A 13,917-nucleotide genomic window follows, 5' to 3' on the forward strand; every position below is an offset into this window, starting at 1 on the left:
GTATCGCCAATTCTGTCATCCAAGCCCCCCTGGTTGCCCATTGGTTGAGACACCAACATACAGTGGATCAAATTCGGTGGCGAGTTATTGAACAGGTGGTTGGGAGGGACGGGGAAAAGGATCCTTTCAAACTTAATGAATGCGAACAGAGGCATATTTTTATGCTTGATACAGTGGAGCCACGGGGGTTAAATGGTGAAATTGAGTGGGTCTCTTTGATTGGTTAAGAGTTTAGGCCAATGGGACTCGAGGGGCGTTACTTCTTTTACTCTGTTCGAGCGGGTTATTTAAACTCCCGGTCAGGACGCCGCAGCCATCTTTTACTCCTTTAACTAGTGGAGTCGGATGACATGAGCATTTCTGGTAGGCATGGGTATAGTGATAAATTTGATGTGAATGCTTTTGTAGGTGGGGGGAGGGGGTTATGAATGTTTCTAATGGCCCCTTTTTTCCCCTTTTTATCCTAGGGAGACCCTTGACACAGCACTATTATATGGTGCGAAACATGCATGTCGGGTTCCACTCCTGGATATTGGCTGTAATTGAATGAGCTAAGTACAAGCTTTAAAAACATGATATTTGAAAACGTTGACTATATAAGCATTTAAGATATATACACACAAAAAAATTAGTTTGATAAAACACGCTACTGGCAGCCAATGATGAGTTCCTGCATAATTCTTCCCGCATTTGAATTTCATAACTAGCGGTGGAGTGGTGGGGCTGAGGCTTTCCTTTAGCAACAAGAACATAGGTTAATGTTGTTTTAGCCCGAGTCCACATTGGTATATTTTGACATTGTTTGGATGACCTGGGCTTTCATTTTTGCTTTAATCTAAGCCATTTATTTTGGAAGCTAAAGTGAAAGCCAGCTATTGTGCAGGCGGTCTGAAGGCAGAGTGGTACTTAAGTGGTTAAGTTCTGAATATCGGCACTTAACCGCATCAGTTAAGTAGCCATATTGGACATCATAAAAGTCAGTCCTATCATTATGCAGTGTCACTTATTATTATTATTATTTTATTTCTTATATACCACCAAAGCTGTAGAAGTTCGAGGCGGTTCACAACAAAGAAGGGCTGGACAATCAGCGAATAGTTATAATCAGTGAATACAGATACAACAAAGAATCAGCGAATACGGTTTACAACAAAGAGGGCTGGACAATCAGCGAATAGTTACAATCAGCGAGTACAGGTACAATAAATATGCGTGGACAAATGTAAGGTGGGCAGGGCGAAGAGGTAAGGCAAAAGAGAACTTGGGGAGCAGGGGTAGGGAGAGAGGACTAGGTTAAGATTCGGTTGAAAAGGTTAGTTTTTAATAATTTCCTGAAGTTTAGGTAGGATGAGGAGCGCGAGATAATTCTGCTCAGCCAGTCAGTCATTTAGGTGTCCTGCTTGGAAGGCAAGTGTTCTGTTCAAGTGTCTTTTGTATTGGCAGGCCTTTAGAGTTGGGTGGTTGAAGAGGTGGGTTCTGCGGACAGGCCTGGAAGGGCAGTATAAGGAAAAATGGGGAACCAAGTATAAGGGGGCCATACCAAGAATGGATTTGAAGCAGAGACAGGCAAACTTGAACTGGATTCTTGCTTCCATGAGTAGCCAGTGGAGTTTTTGATAGTAGAGAGTTATGTGTTCCCATTTTTTCAGCCCAAAGATCAGTCGGATTGCTGAATTTTGGATGATGCGGAGTCTTTGAATGTTTTTTTTAAGGACCCCAGGTAGATAATGTTGCAATAGTCGAATAGGCATAGAATGTAGGATTGTACCAGTAATCGGAATGAGGTTGCATCGAAGTACTTTCTGATGGTTCTCAGTTTCCATAAGGCGGAGAAGCCTTTTCTGACCAGTAAGTCGGTGTGAGTTTCAAGGGTGAGGTTGCGGTCCAGTGTCACTCCCAGAATTTTTATGGAATCTGTGATAGGGAAGACTTGACCGTTTAAGGAGATTGTTGAATCTTTGATTTTGTCGTTTGGACTCGCCAGGAAGAATTTGTTTTTTTCAGAGTTGAGTTTTCATTTGAAATCGGTCATCCATAGTTCGATTTGTGTTGAATATTGCACTTAACTGCATATGAGATAGCCGATTGCATGAACCAGAATATCAGTTCCGGTACCCAGACATGATTCAACATTGAATATCCGAGGATAACGCTGGGAGTGGCTAAAAAAAAAAACCAACAACAACTCATCTTCCCCATAATGGATTATCTGCAGAGTAATTTTATAACAGGTCATCTAGGTGAGGAGGTTAAGTAGGAGCTTATTTTGAGGTTAAGTTATAAATACACTTAGGTGTCTAGGGGGCTCATAATTAAAAAACTAAAACATTCAAAAAAACGTTTTCCTGAATATCTAGTAAGATGTTTTGTCCACTGTGCATCCAGAGTTCCAGGGGGGTGTTGGAAGGTGTTTTATGGGCGGGCTTTGGACATCTTGCAGCGATAATCAAACCTTTTCCAAGACGTAGGGTTACCAGATGTCTGGGTTTCCCCAGACATGTCCTCTTTTTGAGGGCTCCATCAGGTGCCTGGGTGGCTTTTGACTATTCTTCCTTTTTCCTGGGTATCCACGGTGCTCTGGTCCTCTTGTTCTCAAACCATATATAGAAAGACAAAAACGGTGTCTGAAGTGAGAGATAGGATCTTCTGATGCAAGCCTGCAATCTTCGGGCTGCTGACAGCGTCAGTTAGCTGCACACGCTGCCTTCCGCAGCCCGGAAGCCTCTGCGAGGACAGGAAGTTGACACTGAGAGAAAGCTTCCAGGGCTGCCAAAGGCAGCGTGTGTTGCTGACTGATTGCTGGAGACCCAAGGATTGGAAGTGGCAGCCTGCCCTGAAGGAGAAAAGGAGAGGTACCCATCCCAATGTCATATCCAATTGGGGAGAGGGGGGCGTAAAGGAGGAAGCAAATTTGGGAAGGAGGGAGGAAAGAATGAAGGAAAGAAGGAAGTCCAGGGAAAGGAAGGGAGAGAGAGTTGACAGACTATGGGGTGAGGGAGGGAAGGGAAGCAGCGGAGAAAGATCCCAAACCACAGAGGGAGGGACAAGAGAGAGAGTTGACAGACCATGGGAAGAAAAGAGGGCAGGGAAGAGAAGAGAAGGGTGTGGACAGAGAGATGCTGGATCATGGGTAAGGGATGACACATGGGGCAGCTAGATGAAAGTAACAAAGTCTAAAATTGAAAGAGGAGAAGGGTACAGATAAAAGCAGCTTGTCTGAGGAACAGAGTTCTCGGGAGGCATATAAGGAGAGATACTGAGGGGCTGCAGCATGAAGACACTTGTAGATTAGTAATAGGAGATTGAACTGTATGTGGAGGTGGATAGGGAGCCAGTAGAGTGATTTGAGGGAGAGAGGTGAGGTGAGTGTAGCAAGGTTTGTAACGATTGCAGGGGGGGGGTAAGGCAGTTCAGCAGGAGACCAGTTAGAACTAAATTTCAGTAGTCTAAGCGTGAGGTTACGAGAGTGTGGGCAAGGGTCTGGGTAGTGTGCTCAGAGAGGAAGGGACAAATTTTAGCGATATTCTAGAGATAGAAATGACAGGCTGAATATACACTTCCTCCTCGGGAAGGCAGCAAATAGAGAAAAACCATGAATAAATTTTCGTATGTTATTTGTGATTTTTCTGTAAAAAAAGACACAAAACCGCGAATAACCTGACCTGTTCCAGTGAAGAAAGTGCAGCTGGGAGCAGCGATTTTCTCTGTGCAATGCCGGGAGCAGCAATTTCCTGTGATGTAAATTTGGGGGCGGGGCCTTCGATCAAATAACCGAAACCACGGACCGCAAAGTCGTGAATACGGAGGGGGGGGTGTATAGTATATCTGTAATCCCTGAGATAATTTTATAAACAGAGAAATATGATGGCAGGTAAAAGCCAAATGGCCCATCCAGTTTGCCCATCCACAACATCCGCTAACTCCTCCTCTCCCTATTTACTAAAGCTCTTTACACTTGCATTGTGATGTCATAGAGCTTTATGGTTATAGAAACTAGAAACATGATGGCAGATAAAGGCCGAATGGCCCACCCATCTGCACATCCACAACATCCACTATCTCATCCTCTGCCTAAGAGATCCCACATGCTATCTTGAATTCAGATAAGTCTTCATTTTCACCACCTCCATTGGGAGACTATTCCATGCATCTACCACCCTTTCTGTAAAGAAGTATTTTCTTACATCTTCTGAGCTTATCACCTCTTAACTTCATCCTATGCCCTCTCCTTCCAGAGTTTTCCTTCATTTGAAAAAGACTCACCTCCTGTACATTAATGGCAAGGAGCTATTTAAACGTATCTATCATATCTCCTCTCTCCAGAATATACATATTAAGATCTCTAAGTCTGTCCCCATATGATTTATAACAAAGACCACTAACCAATTTTGTAGCAGTCCTCTGGACCGACTCCATCCTCTTTATATCTTTTTGAAGATGCGGTCTCCAAAATTGCACAAAGTATTACAAATGGGGCCTCACCAGAGACCTATACAATGCATTATCTCCTCCTTTTTCTTCCTGGCCATTCTTCTCTTTATGCACCCAGCATATTCCTGGCTTTGACTGCCACTTTTTCTACCTGTTTTGCATCCTGAGATCATCTGACACAATCACTCCCAAGTCCCACTCTTTTTTTTTTCATATACAGAAGTACTTTTCCTCATATACTATACCTTTCTGGTGGATTTTTGCAGCCCAAGTGCATGACTCTGCATCTTTTAGCATTACATCTTAGTTGCTAATTACTGGATCAAGCTTTGCCAGGTCCCATCTCATGTTATCCACACCCTCTGAGGTGTCTGCCCTATTACAGAGCTTGGTATCATCCGCAAAAAGACAGACTTTGACAGACAGTCCTTCTGCAATATCACTCACAAAGATGTTAAAAAAAGTCGGCCCAAGGACAGACCCAATGGCATTCTACTAACAGCATCCTTTTCCTTCAAGTAAACTCCATTTACCACTATCATTTTTCTCCTTCCACTTAAAGAGCTTTTAATCCAGTTCATCACTTTAGGGCCCAAACTGAAGGCACAAAATTTATTTATTAATTACCTATGCGGCACCATGTTAAAGGCTTTGCTAGTACACCACATCTAGTGCCCCTTCCATATCCAACTGTTTGGTCACTCAGTCAAAGAAATCAATCAGATTTGACTGACAAGACCTGCTTCGCGTAAAACTATGCTGTCCATTCAATTCTAGAAATCTTACTGTCAGTGATGTAGTAAGGGGTGTGTTGGGGGGGAGGGCAGTCTGCCCCGGTCATGGTTTTCCTCAGGGCGCTGGTACTCCTCCTGCTTTTGATTATGATAATTGTATTATGCAGGATATAATGGGGGGGGCCCATAACCAATATGTATTAGATACAATTTTAGTTAAGATCTTAAAAGACACTAATATTATTTAAAAAGCTGAATAATAGAAAGGCTTCAGAAATTTGTGACACAGCATAGTATAGACAGCACAGCATGCAGAGAACAAGATGCTGGAAGCCATAACATAGTTGTTCCCTGAAAATAAGCTAAAAATCACACTAACATATTTGTTGCTTGTAGAGTTAGGGGAAATCATGTGACTATAGCCATGTGATTGTAGCCTACAGAAGTGTATTGTCTAGCAAATGAGAAAGTTTCTGTAAACTAGATATTTGCAATAGAATAAAACATGTCTGCAAGGTCAGCATGTCCTCGGTGAGCATGTTGTTCTCTTCCTTCTATTGCTGACAGAGGTGAAAGTCATTGTTGCTAAGGATAAGTATTAATGAAGTATAATTAACAGGAAACCATGTGATTTGAATAGAACCAATAGAATATTGTTGAAGTATGCAATTTGTAAATGGATTATAATTGGAAGATGTACCAAATGTCGTTCCTCTGCATAAAAAGGGTTGCAGGGCAGAGGCTGCGAATTATAGACCGGTGAGTCTCACATCAATAGTGTGCAAACTCATGGAAACACTAATTAAAAGCAAATTGGACACGATCTTGAATGAAGGGAATCTTCGGGATCCCAGTCAGCATGGATTCACTAAGGGTAGGTCCTGCCAATCCAATCTCATCAGCTTCTTTGACTGGGTAACAAGAAAGTTGGACTTGGGAGAGTCTTTGGACGTCGTGTACCTGGACGTCAGTAAAGCTTTTGACAGTGTCCCACACCGCAGGCTGCTAAGCAAGATGGAATCGATGGGGTTAGGAGAGACACTAACTGCATGGGTCAATGATTGGCTGAGTGGCAGACTTCAGAGGGTGGTGGTTAATGGTACCCTCTCTAGAACATCGGAGGTGACCAGTGGAGTGCCGCAGGGCTCGGTCCTGGGTCCACTCCTTTTCAACATATTCATAGGGGATCTGACTCAAGGGCTTCAAGGTAAAATAACACTATTCGCCGATGACGCCAAACTATGTAATATAGTAAGTGAATGCAGTTTACAGAATTATATGGCGCAGGACCTGATTACATTGGAAAGTTGGTCCTCAACCTGGCAGCTAGGCTTCAATGCTAAGAAATGTAAGGTCATGCACCTCGGAAGCGGAAATCCATGCAGGACGTACTTCTTGAACGGAGAAACTTTAACTAGGACTTCAGCAGAACGAGATTTAGGAGTAATCATCAGTGCAGACATGAAAACTGCCAATCAAGTGGAGAAGGCTTCATCTAAGGCAAGGCAGATATTGGGTTGTATCAATAGAAGTTTCGTCAGCCGAAAGCCTGAAGTCATAATGCCGTTGTACAGGGCCATGGTGAGACCTCATCTGGAGTACTGTGTGCAATTCTGGAGGCCACATTACAGTAAAGATGTGCGCAGAATTGAATCGGTTCAACGGACGGCCACCAGGATGATCTCGGGGCTCAAGGGTCTCTCGTACGAAGAGAGACTGAACAAATTGCAGCTCTACACTCTTGAGGAACGTAGGGAGAGGGGAGACATGATCGAAACATTTAAGTACCTCACGGGACGTGTCGAAGTGGAAGATGATATTTTCTTTCTCAAGGGACCCTCGGCCACAAGAGGGCACCCGCTCAAACTCAGGGGCGGAAAATTTCATGGCGACCCCAGAAAGTATTTCTTCACAGAGAGAGTGGTTGATCATTGGAACAAGCTTCCAGTGCAGGTGATCGAGGCAGACAGCGTGCCAGACTTTAAGAATAAATGGGATACCCATGTGGGATCCCTACGAGGGTCAAGATAAGGAAATTGGGTCATTAGGGCATAGACAGGGGGTGGGTAAGCAGAGTGGGCAGACTTGATGGGCTGTAGCCCTTTTCTGCCGTCATCTTCTATGTTTCTATGTTTCTATGTTTACCAACTACATATGTTTAATAATGAATTAATTGATGATGTCATTATCCCAATAAAATGGCCAGTCACCTGTATTTAAGAAGCCTTTCTGACGTCCCATTATTCAGAGGATGCAGAAATGCTTCTCAAGGCCTTGAATATTAACTACACTATTGTATTGGGATTCCTTGATCTCCTCCGAGACAGAATTAAGGACTGAGGGATATATTTAAGAACTGAGGGGCATGTAGGTAGCCTGTCCATATAGGTATTTAGACCAAACACTTTCAGCACCCCTTTCCACTCCTCCCCTGCCTTGCAGGTGCCCACCTCTTCCCTTTCCCGCCGTACATTTTTTTTTAACTTCAGTGCGAGCAGCCAAGAACTGGCTGCTTGTGTGGGCTTCGGTGCTGTCTCTGACGTCACTTCCGGGGCCCATGCCTAGGGAAGTGACATCAGAGAGAGCACCAAAGCCAACGCAAGCAGCAAGTTTGTGGCTGCTCGCGCTGAAGATAAAAAGGTACGGGGAAGAGGGGCTCCACCACCCCAGGTGCCGCTCACTCCTGCTATGCCACTGTGCACTATCCTCCGCTTAAGAAGTGTTTCCATTCGTTTATTCACTACCGAGGTCAGACTAACTGGCCTGCAATTCCCAACCTCCTCCTTACTTCCACTCTCGTGCAGAGGGACTACATCCGCCCTTCTCCGGTCTTCTGGTACTACGCCAGACTAAGGAAGCATTGAAAAGATGAGATAAAGGAGCCACCAGAACTTCTCTGAGTTCCTTGAGTACCTTTGGACCATCGCATTGTCAATATTTAATTTAGCGAGCTCCTCAGAAACACAGAATCCCTCCCGGTCTACCACACATCCATTCCTATTTGCATTTGTTTTCTGTGGTCCTACACTGGTCTTTCATCTTGAGAAAGACTGACCTAGGAGGGACAGCAGGGATATTTTATTTTATTCAATTTTCTATACCGTTCTCCCAGGAGAGCTCAGAATGGTTTTACATGAATTTATTCAGGTACTCAAGCATTGTTCCCTCTCTGTCCCGGCAGGCTCACAATCTATCTAATGCACCTGGGGCAATGGGGGGATTAAGTGACTTGCCCATGGTCACAAGGAGCAGCATGGGTTTGAACCCACAACCCCAGGATGCTGAGGCTGTAGCTTTAACCACTGCTCCATACTAGGGTTACCAGATGTTACCAGATGTCTGGATTTCCCTGGACATGTCCTCACTTTGTCCGGGTTTTGAAAAGCTTCTGTCAAATCGCCGTCAGGCAGGAGGGCGTCCGTTCATGCGCAGATGCCGCGCGGTGATGTCACGTGTGTGTGCTTGTGATGTCATCAATCACGTGACATCTGCACATGCGCGGATGCCCTCCTGCCCAACGAGGGCAGGCAGCGGGGGACAGGGCTAGGGCGGGGTTGGAGGCGGGACTGTGGCATGACGGGACAGGGATGGGTGGAACTGGGCAAGCTTGGAGGCGGGTCTAGGGGGGTCTGGATTTTCCAAATGGAAAATCTGGTAACCCCAGATATGACAGCACCCCGAAATGCCTCAGGTTTATACACAATGCACAGAAGTCAAGCAATTTTTAGCAGAAAAGAGGTTCTAGATGAAGGAGCCACAATGTGAGGCTATAGTGAAGGAGTCGAAGAGGAAAGATGATAAATGATGAAGTCAGTTTTCAGTGGCGGTGAGGCCGCATAATGCCAAATGGATAATGTGTCTGATTAATTTTACACCTAAAACAGAGGTAGGCAATTCCGGTCCTTGGGAGCCACAGGCAGTTCAGGTTTTCAGGATATCCACAATAAATATGACTGTTCATTCCCGGATACAGGTTAAAATTTTAACCTTGACTTATAAAACATTGCATTCGGGCGTTGTTTTGGCCAATCAGGGACTTCCTTAGACTCCTCCCAAAGGGAGGAGCCTGAGGCGCCTCAGCCAATCAGTGCCTTAGGCCTCTCCCTGTGCATCAGATGATGCACCAAGGCGGGGCCCAAGGTGCTATTGGGCAGCGGCGGCAGCAGCAGAGTAGACTTTGCCGGTGCCTAGGAGCAGGAGGAGGGTCCGGGCACCCCTCCTGCTCCTGAAGATGTTGGGGAGCCTTGCCCAAGGAGGAGGGACCGGGCACCCCTCCTGCTCCCAACAATTTTACAGGTACTGGGGTGGGTGGGCCGGGCCCAAACACCTGGCCCGACCAAGGGTGGGCTGGGAGGGTGGGAGGCCTAGAAGCAGGAGGGACTGCTCACAATATTTACTGCCGGTTGGTGGGGGGGGAGGAGGGCCGTACTGCATGTATGCAGCATTTTTTTATTTTTTTTAAACGCCAATGGCAGGAGGGAATTGGTATCCCTCTTGCTTTTTTCTCCGTGGGGGGAGGCGGGCACAGCAGAGCAGGGCAGACAGGAGAGATCAGGACCTGGGGGGGGGGTGTTGGGCAGATCTCTCTTGCCTGCTCCCGGATTCTCCTACTCTCTGCCGCCGTTCTCCGCAGTGCAGGCCCGCTTTAAAACCACGAGCTTGCACTGCAGGGAACGGCGGCAGAGAGCAGGAGAGTCCTGGAGCAGACAAGAGAGATCTGGGCTGGGCCCTGACAGCAGTGACAGGAGGCTGTATCTCCTGTCACTACTGTCAGGGTGTGCACATGAGCGGGGATTGCCCTGGCCGTGGGTAGGGGGCATGCTAACGATCATCCCCATTTGCACGCAGGCCTTTACTGAATCAGTCGGCCGGCATGCAAAAGGAAACAGATCGTGCACGGTTTGGAGGTTTAGTGAATCCTGCCCAAAGTTGGACAAGTTCCTGCTAAACTGGAACGTACGCAGGTGAGGCTGGACTCATTTAGAGCACTGGTCTTTGACCTGGGGGCTGCCGCATGAGAAGACTGCTGGGCACGATGGACCACTGGTCTGACCCAGCAGTGGCAATTCTTATGTTCTTATGTACAGTTTCGTCCTTGTAGCTACCAACCACAGAAGGGCTTTAAAATACTGGTCACAGTAAGAGGATTCATAGAAAGCCTGGGATAAGGAGAAAGAAACACTTGGCTGCAGGGAAGAGAAAGTAAAACTATAAATTAACCCCCCCACACACACCTTTTACGAAGCTGCATTAGGCTTTTTTTATCGCCGGCTGCAGTGGTATTAACGCTGACGCTCATAGAATTCCTATGAGCGTCAGAGCAAATACCGTCGCAGCTGGAGATAAAAAAAGGCTAATGTGGCTTCGTAAAAGAGGGGGGAGGGGGGATTAAGGAATTTTGAATTTAGTTAAGCCTTTTTCTAGTAGTTCAAAGTGAGTTACATTCAGATACAGTAGTATTTTCCTGTTCCCAGAGGAAGGGGTAGGGGAGGGGTTAAATGACTTGCAGAAGGCCACAAGGAGTGTCAGTGGGGTTTGAACCCTGAACTGCAACCTTGTGCTCTAACCATTAGACTACTTTTCAGCCATATTGTGACACACTACCACTACTATTTATCATTTCTTTAGCGCTGAAAGGCGTACGCAGCGCTGTACATTTAAAATTCAATAGACAATCCCCTGCTCAGAAGAGCTTACAATCTAATTTGGACAGACAGACAGGACATCACAGAGTTGGGGATTTTCTAGCAGAAGGAATAATACGATGGGTAAAGGTATCTGAGGGTGAGTGGGAGTTAAGCTTGAAAAAAGGTGGGCTTTCAGCTTGGATTTGAATACTGCTAGAGACGGAGTATGATGGATCGACTCTGGCAGCCTGTTCCAAGCATGCAGCGCAGCAAGAAAGAAGGGACGGGGTCTGGAATTAGCAGTGGCGGACACAGTGGGAGAATGGGCAGATTAGAGGGATCCTGTGCTTTTTATCTGCTACAGTGATTTTCTGCAGCATTTAGCCAGAAACATAGCCACCAGATCTTGTCAGTATACATACGGTTGAGTTCCTAAGTCTGATGGAAAAGATTCTGTAGGCATATAGACGCATGTCCGAGTTGAAAGTCTCCACTGCGGCGTCCAGTGCATTCGTTTCCCGGGTAGGGAGCTCACCGGCCTGGTTCTCGCTACCTTGGCCTGGCAGAGCTACTGTGCTAAGCCAGAGAGCTAGGATTAATTTCTTCATTTTCCTTGCCGTCTTTTCTAATGAATAAAGCTAATGCAAAGTCTGAATTTTGTTGGCACTAGTGAAAAATTAACTTTAGGACTGGAAATGCCAGGAAAAAAAAGCAGTCTGCAAGATGTCCTGCTGGATCAATACTCTGAAAAGAACTGAACATAGAAACAGAAAAACAGGGAATAATAAAAGGTAGATAAAGACGATATGGCCTACCCAGTCTGCTCACCCATAGAAGATCTCTAATTAGAGAATGAATGATATAAAACTAAGGCTGGTACTGGGTGATCCTGAACGAGTTGTGTTCCATAGATGGTGATTTGGTTTAGGACGAGCTGGGGAGGGTTTTGATAGAAGCTCCAGTGACAGGATGGCTATGCTGGAGTGGGCTTCATTGGCTTCAATGAGCTTAAGTGAGAACCTAAAGACAGCACCTGGCAGATTTCTATGGTCTATTGCCCAGAAATATTAAAGAAAAGATCATTTAACCTTGAGTTGACCATTGGGCAGATTGGATGATGCAGTGGTTAAAGCTACAGCCTCAACACTGTGAGGTTGTGGGTTCAAACCCACACTGTTCCTCATGACCCTGGGCAAGTCACTTAATCTCCCCATTGCGCCAGGTACATTAGATTGTGAACGCACCAGGACAGACAGGGAAAAATGCTTGAGTACCTGAATAAATTCATGTAAGCTGTTCTGAGTTCCCCTGGGAGACGGGATAAAAAAATTGAATAAATAAACGATCTGGACACATCTTTATAAACAATCTGGACATAGGTACGACGAGTGAGGTGATTAAATTTGCGGACGATACGAAGTTATTCAGAGTAGTGAAGACGCAGGGGGATTGCGAAGATCTGCAACGTGACATAATCAGGCTCGAAGGAATGGGCATCGACATGGCAAATGAGGTTCAACATGGATAAGTGTAAAGTGAAGCATGTCGGTAACAAAAATCTCATGCACGAATAGAGGATGTCCGGGGCGGTACTTGGAGAGACCTCCCAGGAAAGAGCCTTGGGAGTTCTGATTGTCAAGTCAATGAAGCCGTTCACGCAATGTGCTGGTGGCGAAAAGAGCGAACAGAATACTAGGAATGATCAAGAAGGGGATCACGAACAGATCGGAGAAGGTTATCATGCCGCTGTACCGGGCCATGGTGCGCCCTCACTTGGAGTATTGCATCTAGTACTGGTCACCGTAAATGAAGAAGGATATGGTACTACTCGAAAGGGTCCAGAGAAGAGCGACTAAGATGGTTATGGGGCTGTAGGAGTTGTCGTAAAACAAAAAATTAGAGAAAATGGGCCTCTTCTCCCTCGAACAGAGGAGATTGAGAAGGGACATGATCGAAACATTCAAGGTACTGAAGGGAATAGACTTAGTAGATAAGGACAGGTTGTTCATCCTCTCCAAGGTAGGGAGAACGAGAGGGCACTCTCTAAAATTGAAAGGGGATAGATTCCCTAAGGAAGTTCTTCTTCACCCAGAGTGGTAGAAAACTGGAACGCTCTTCTGGAGTCTGTCATAGGGGAAAATACCCTCCAGGAATTCAAGACAAAGTAAGACAAGTTCCTGCTGAACCAGAAATACGCAGGTAGAGCTAGTCTCAGTTAGGGTGCTGGTCTTTGACCAGAGGGCCGCCGCATGAGTGGACTGCTGGGCACGATGGACCACTGGTCTGACCCAGCAGCAATTCTTATGTAAGTAAATAAATAAAATTCAGGTCTTTTTCTGCTGTAATTTACTATGTTACTACTCTCCCTTTCCTCCCTTAGAGATCCTATGTATTTGTTCCAAGCTTTCTTGAGTTCAGATACAGTCTTTGCCTCCACCACCTCCATCGGGAGGCCATCCCATGAATTCATTACCCTTTCTGTGAAGAATTAGTTCCTCAGGTTACTCCTGAGCCTGTCCCCTTTTACCTTCATCCTATGTCCTCATCATTCCAGAGCTTCCTTTCCATTGAAGGAGTCTCGCCTGCTGTGCATTTATGCCACAAAGGTATTTCAACATCTCTATCATATCTCATGTGGAGCTAGACACTGCTTCCCTTTCTCCTTGATAAGAGGGTGCGATGGATACCCTGCTTCCACACGGTACGGGTCAAAGGTCTGGGTGACACAGCTGGTGCTTTTCACTGCTATAGCTGGAATGTATAGATCAGTGGTCTCAAGCTCAAACTCTTTGCAGGGCCACATTTTGGATTTGTAGGTACTTGGAGGGCCTCAGAAAAAATAGTGTCTTATTAAAGACATGACAATTTTGCATGAGGTAAAACTTTAAAGTTTATAAATCTTTCCTTTTGGATAAGTCTTAATAATAATAATATTGTCATTTATAGCTAAAGAGACATATGATCGAGAAAGTGTTTTATTTTACTTTTGTGATTATGATAAACATACCGAGGGCCTCAAAATAGTACCTGGTGGGCCGCATGTGGCCCCCCCCGGGCCGCGAGTTTGAGACCACTGGTATAGATCAATACGATATAGTAACAGGAGTTAGAAAATAAGGGGACAA

At 45.6% G+C, this 13,917-nt stretch overlaps 2 protein-coding genes across 2 annotated transcripts in view; one reads left to right on the top strand and one right to left on the bottom strand.

Moving 5' to 3' along the window:
* The window catches only part of LOC117354448 (retinoic acid receptor responder protein 2-like), a 29,547-nt gene extending 18,095 nt beyond the window's left edge, over positions 1-11,452 (bottom strand). Inside the window, exon 1 of the mRNA XM_033932018.1 lies at positions 11,215-11,452. Within this exon, the coding sequence (XP_033787909.1) occupies positions 11,215-11,400 (186 nt within the window). The 5' untranslated portion in view covers positions 11,401-11,452. The remainder of the gene's footprint in view (positions 1-11,214) is intronic.
* LOC117354447 overlaps positions 503-13,917 on the top strand; it is a 50,817-nt gene continuing 37,402 nt past the window's right edge. Inside the window, exon 1 of the mRNA XM_033932017.1 lies at positions 503-538. The gene's annotated coding sequence lies outside the window, so the exon portion shown is untranslated. The remainder of the gene's footprint in view (positions 539-13,917) is intronic.

Source organism: Geotrypetes seraphini, chromosome 2, assembly GCF_902459505.1.
Source record: "Geotrypetes seraphini chromosome 2, aGeoSer1.1, whole genome shotgun sequence".
In the NCBI taxonomy this organism is placed as follows: domain Eukaryota; kingdom Metazoa; phylum Chordata; class Amphibia; order Gymnophiona; family Dermophiidae; genus Geotrypetes; species Geotrypetes seraphini.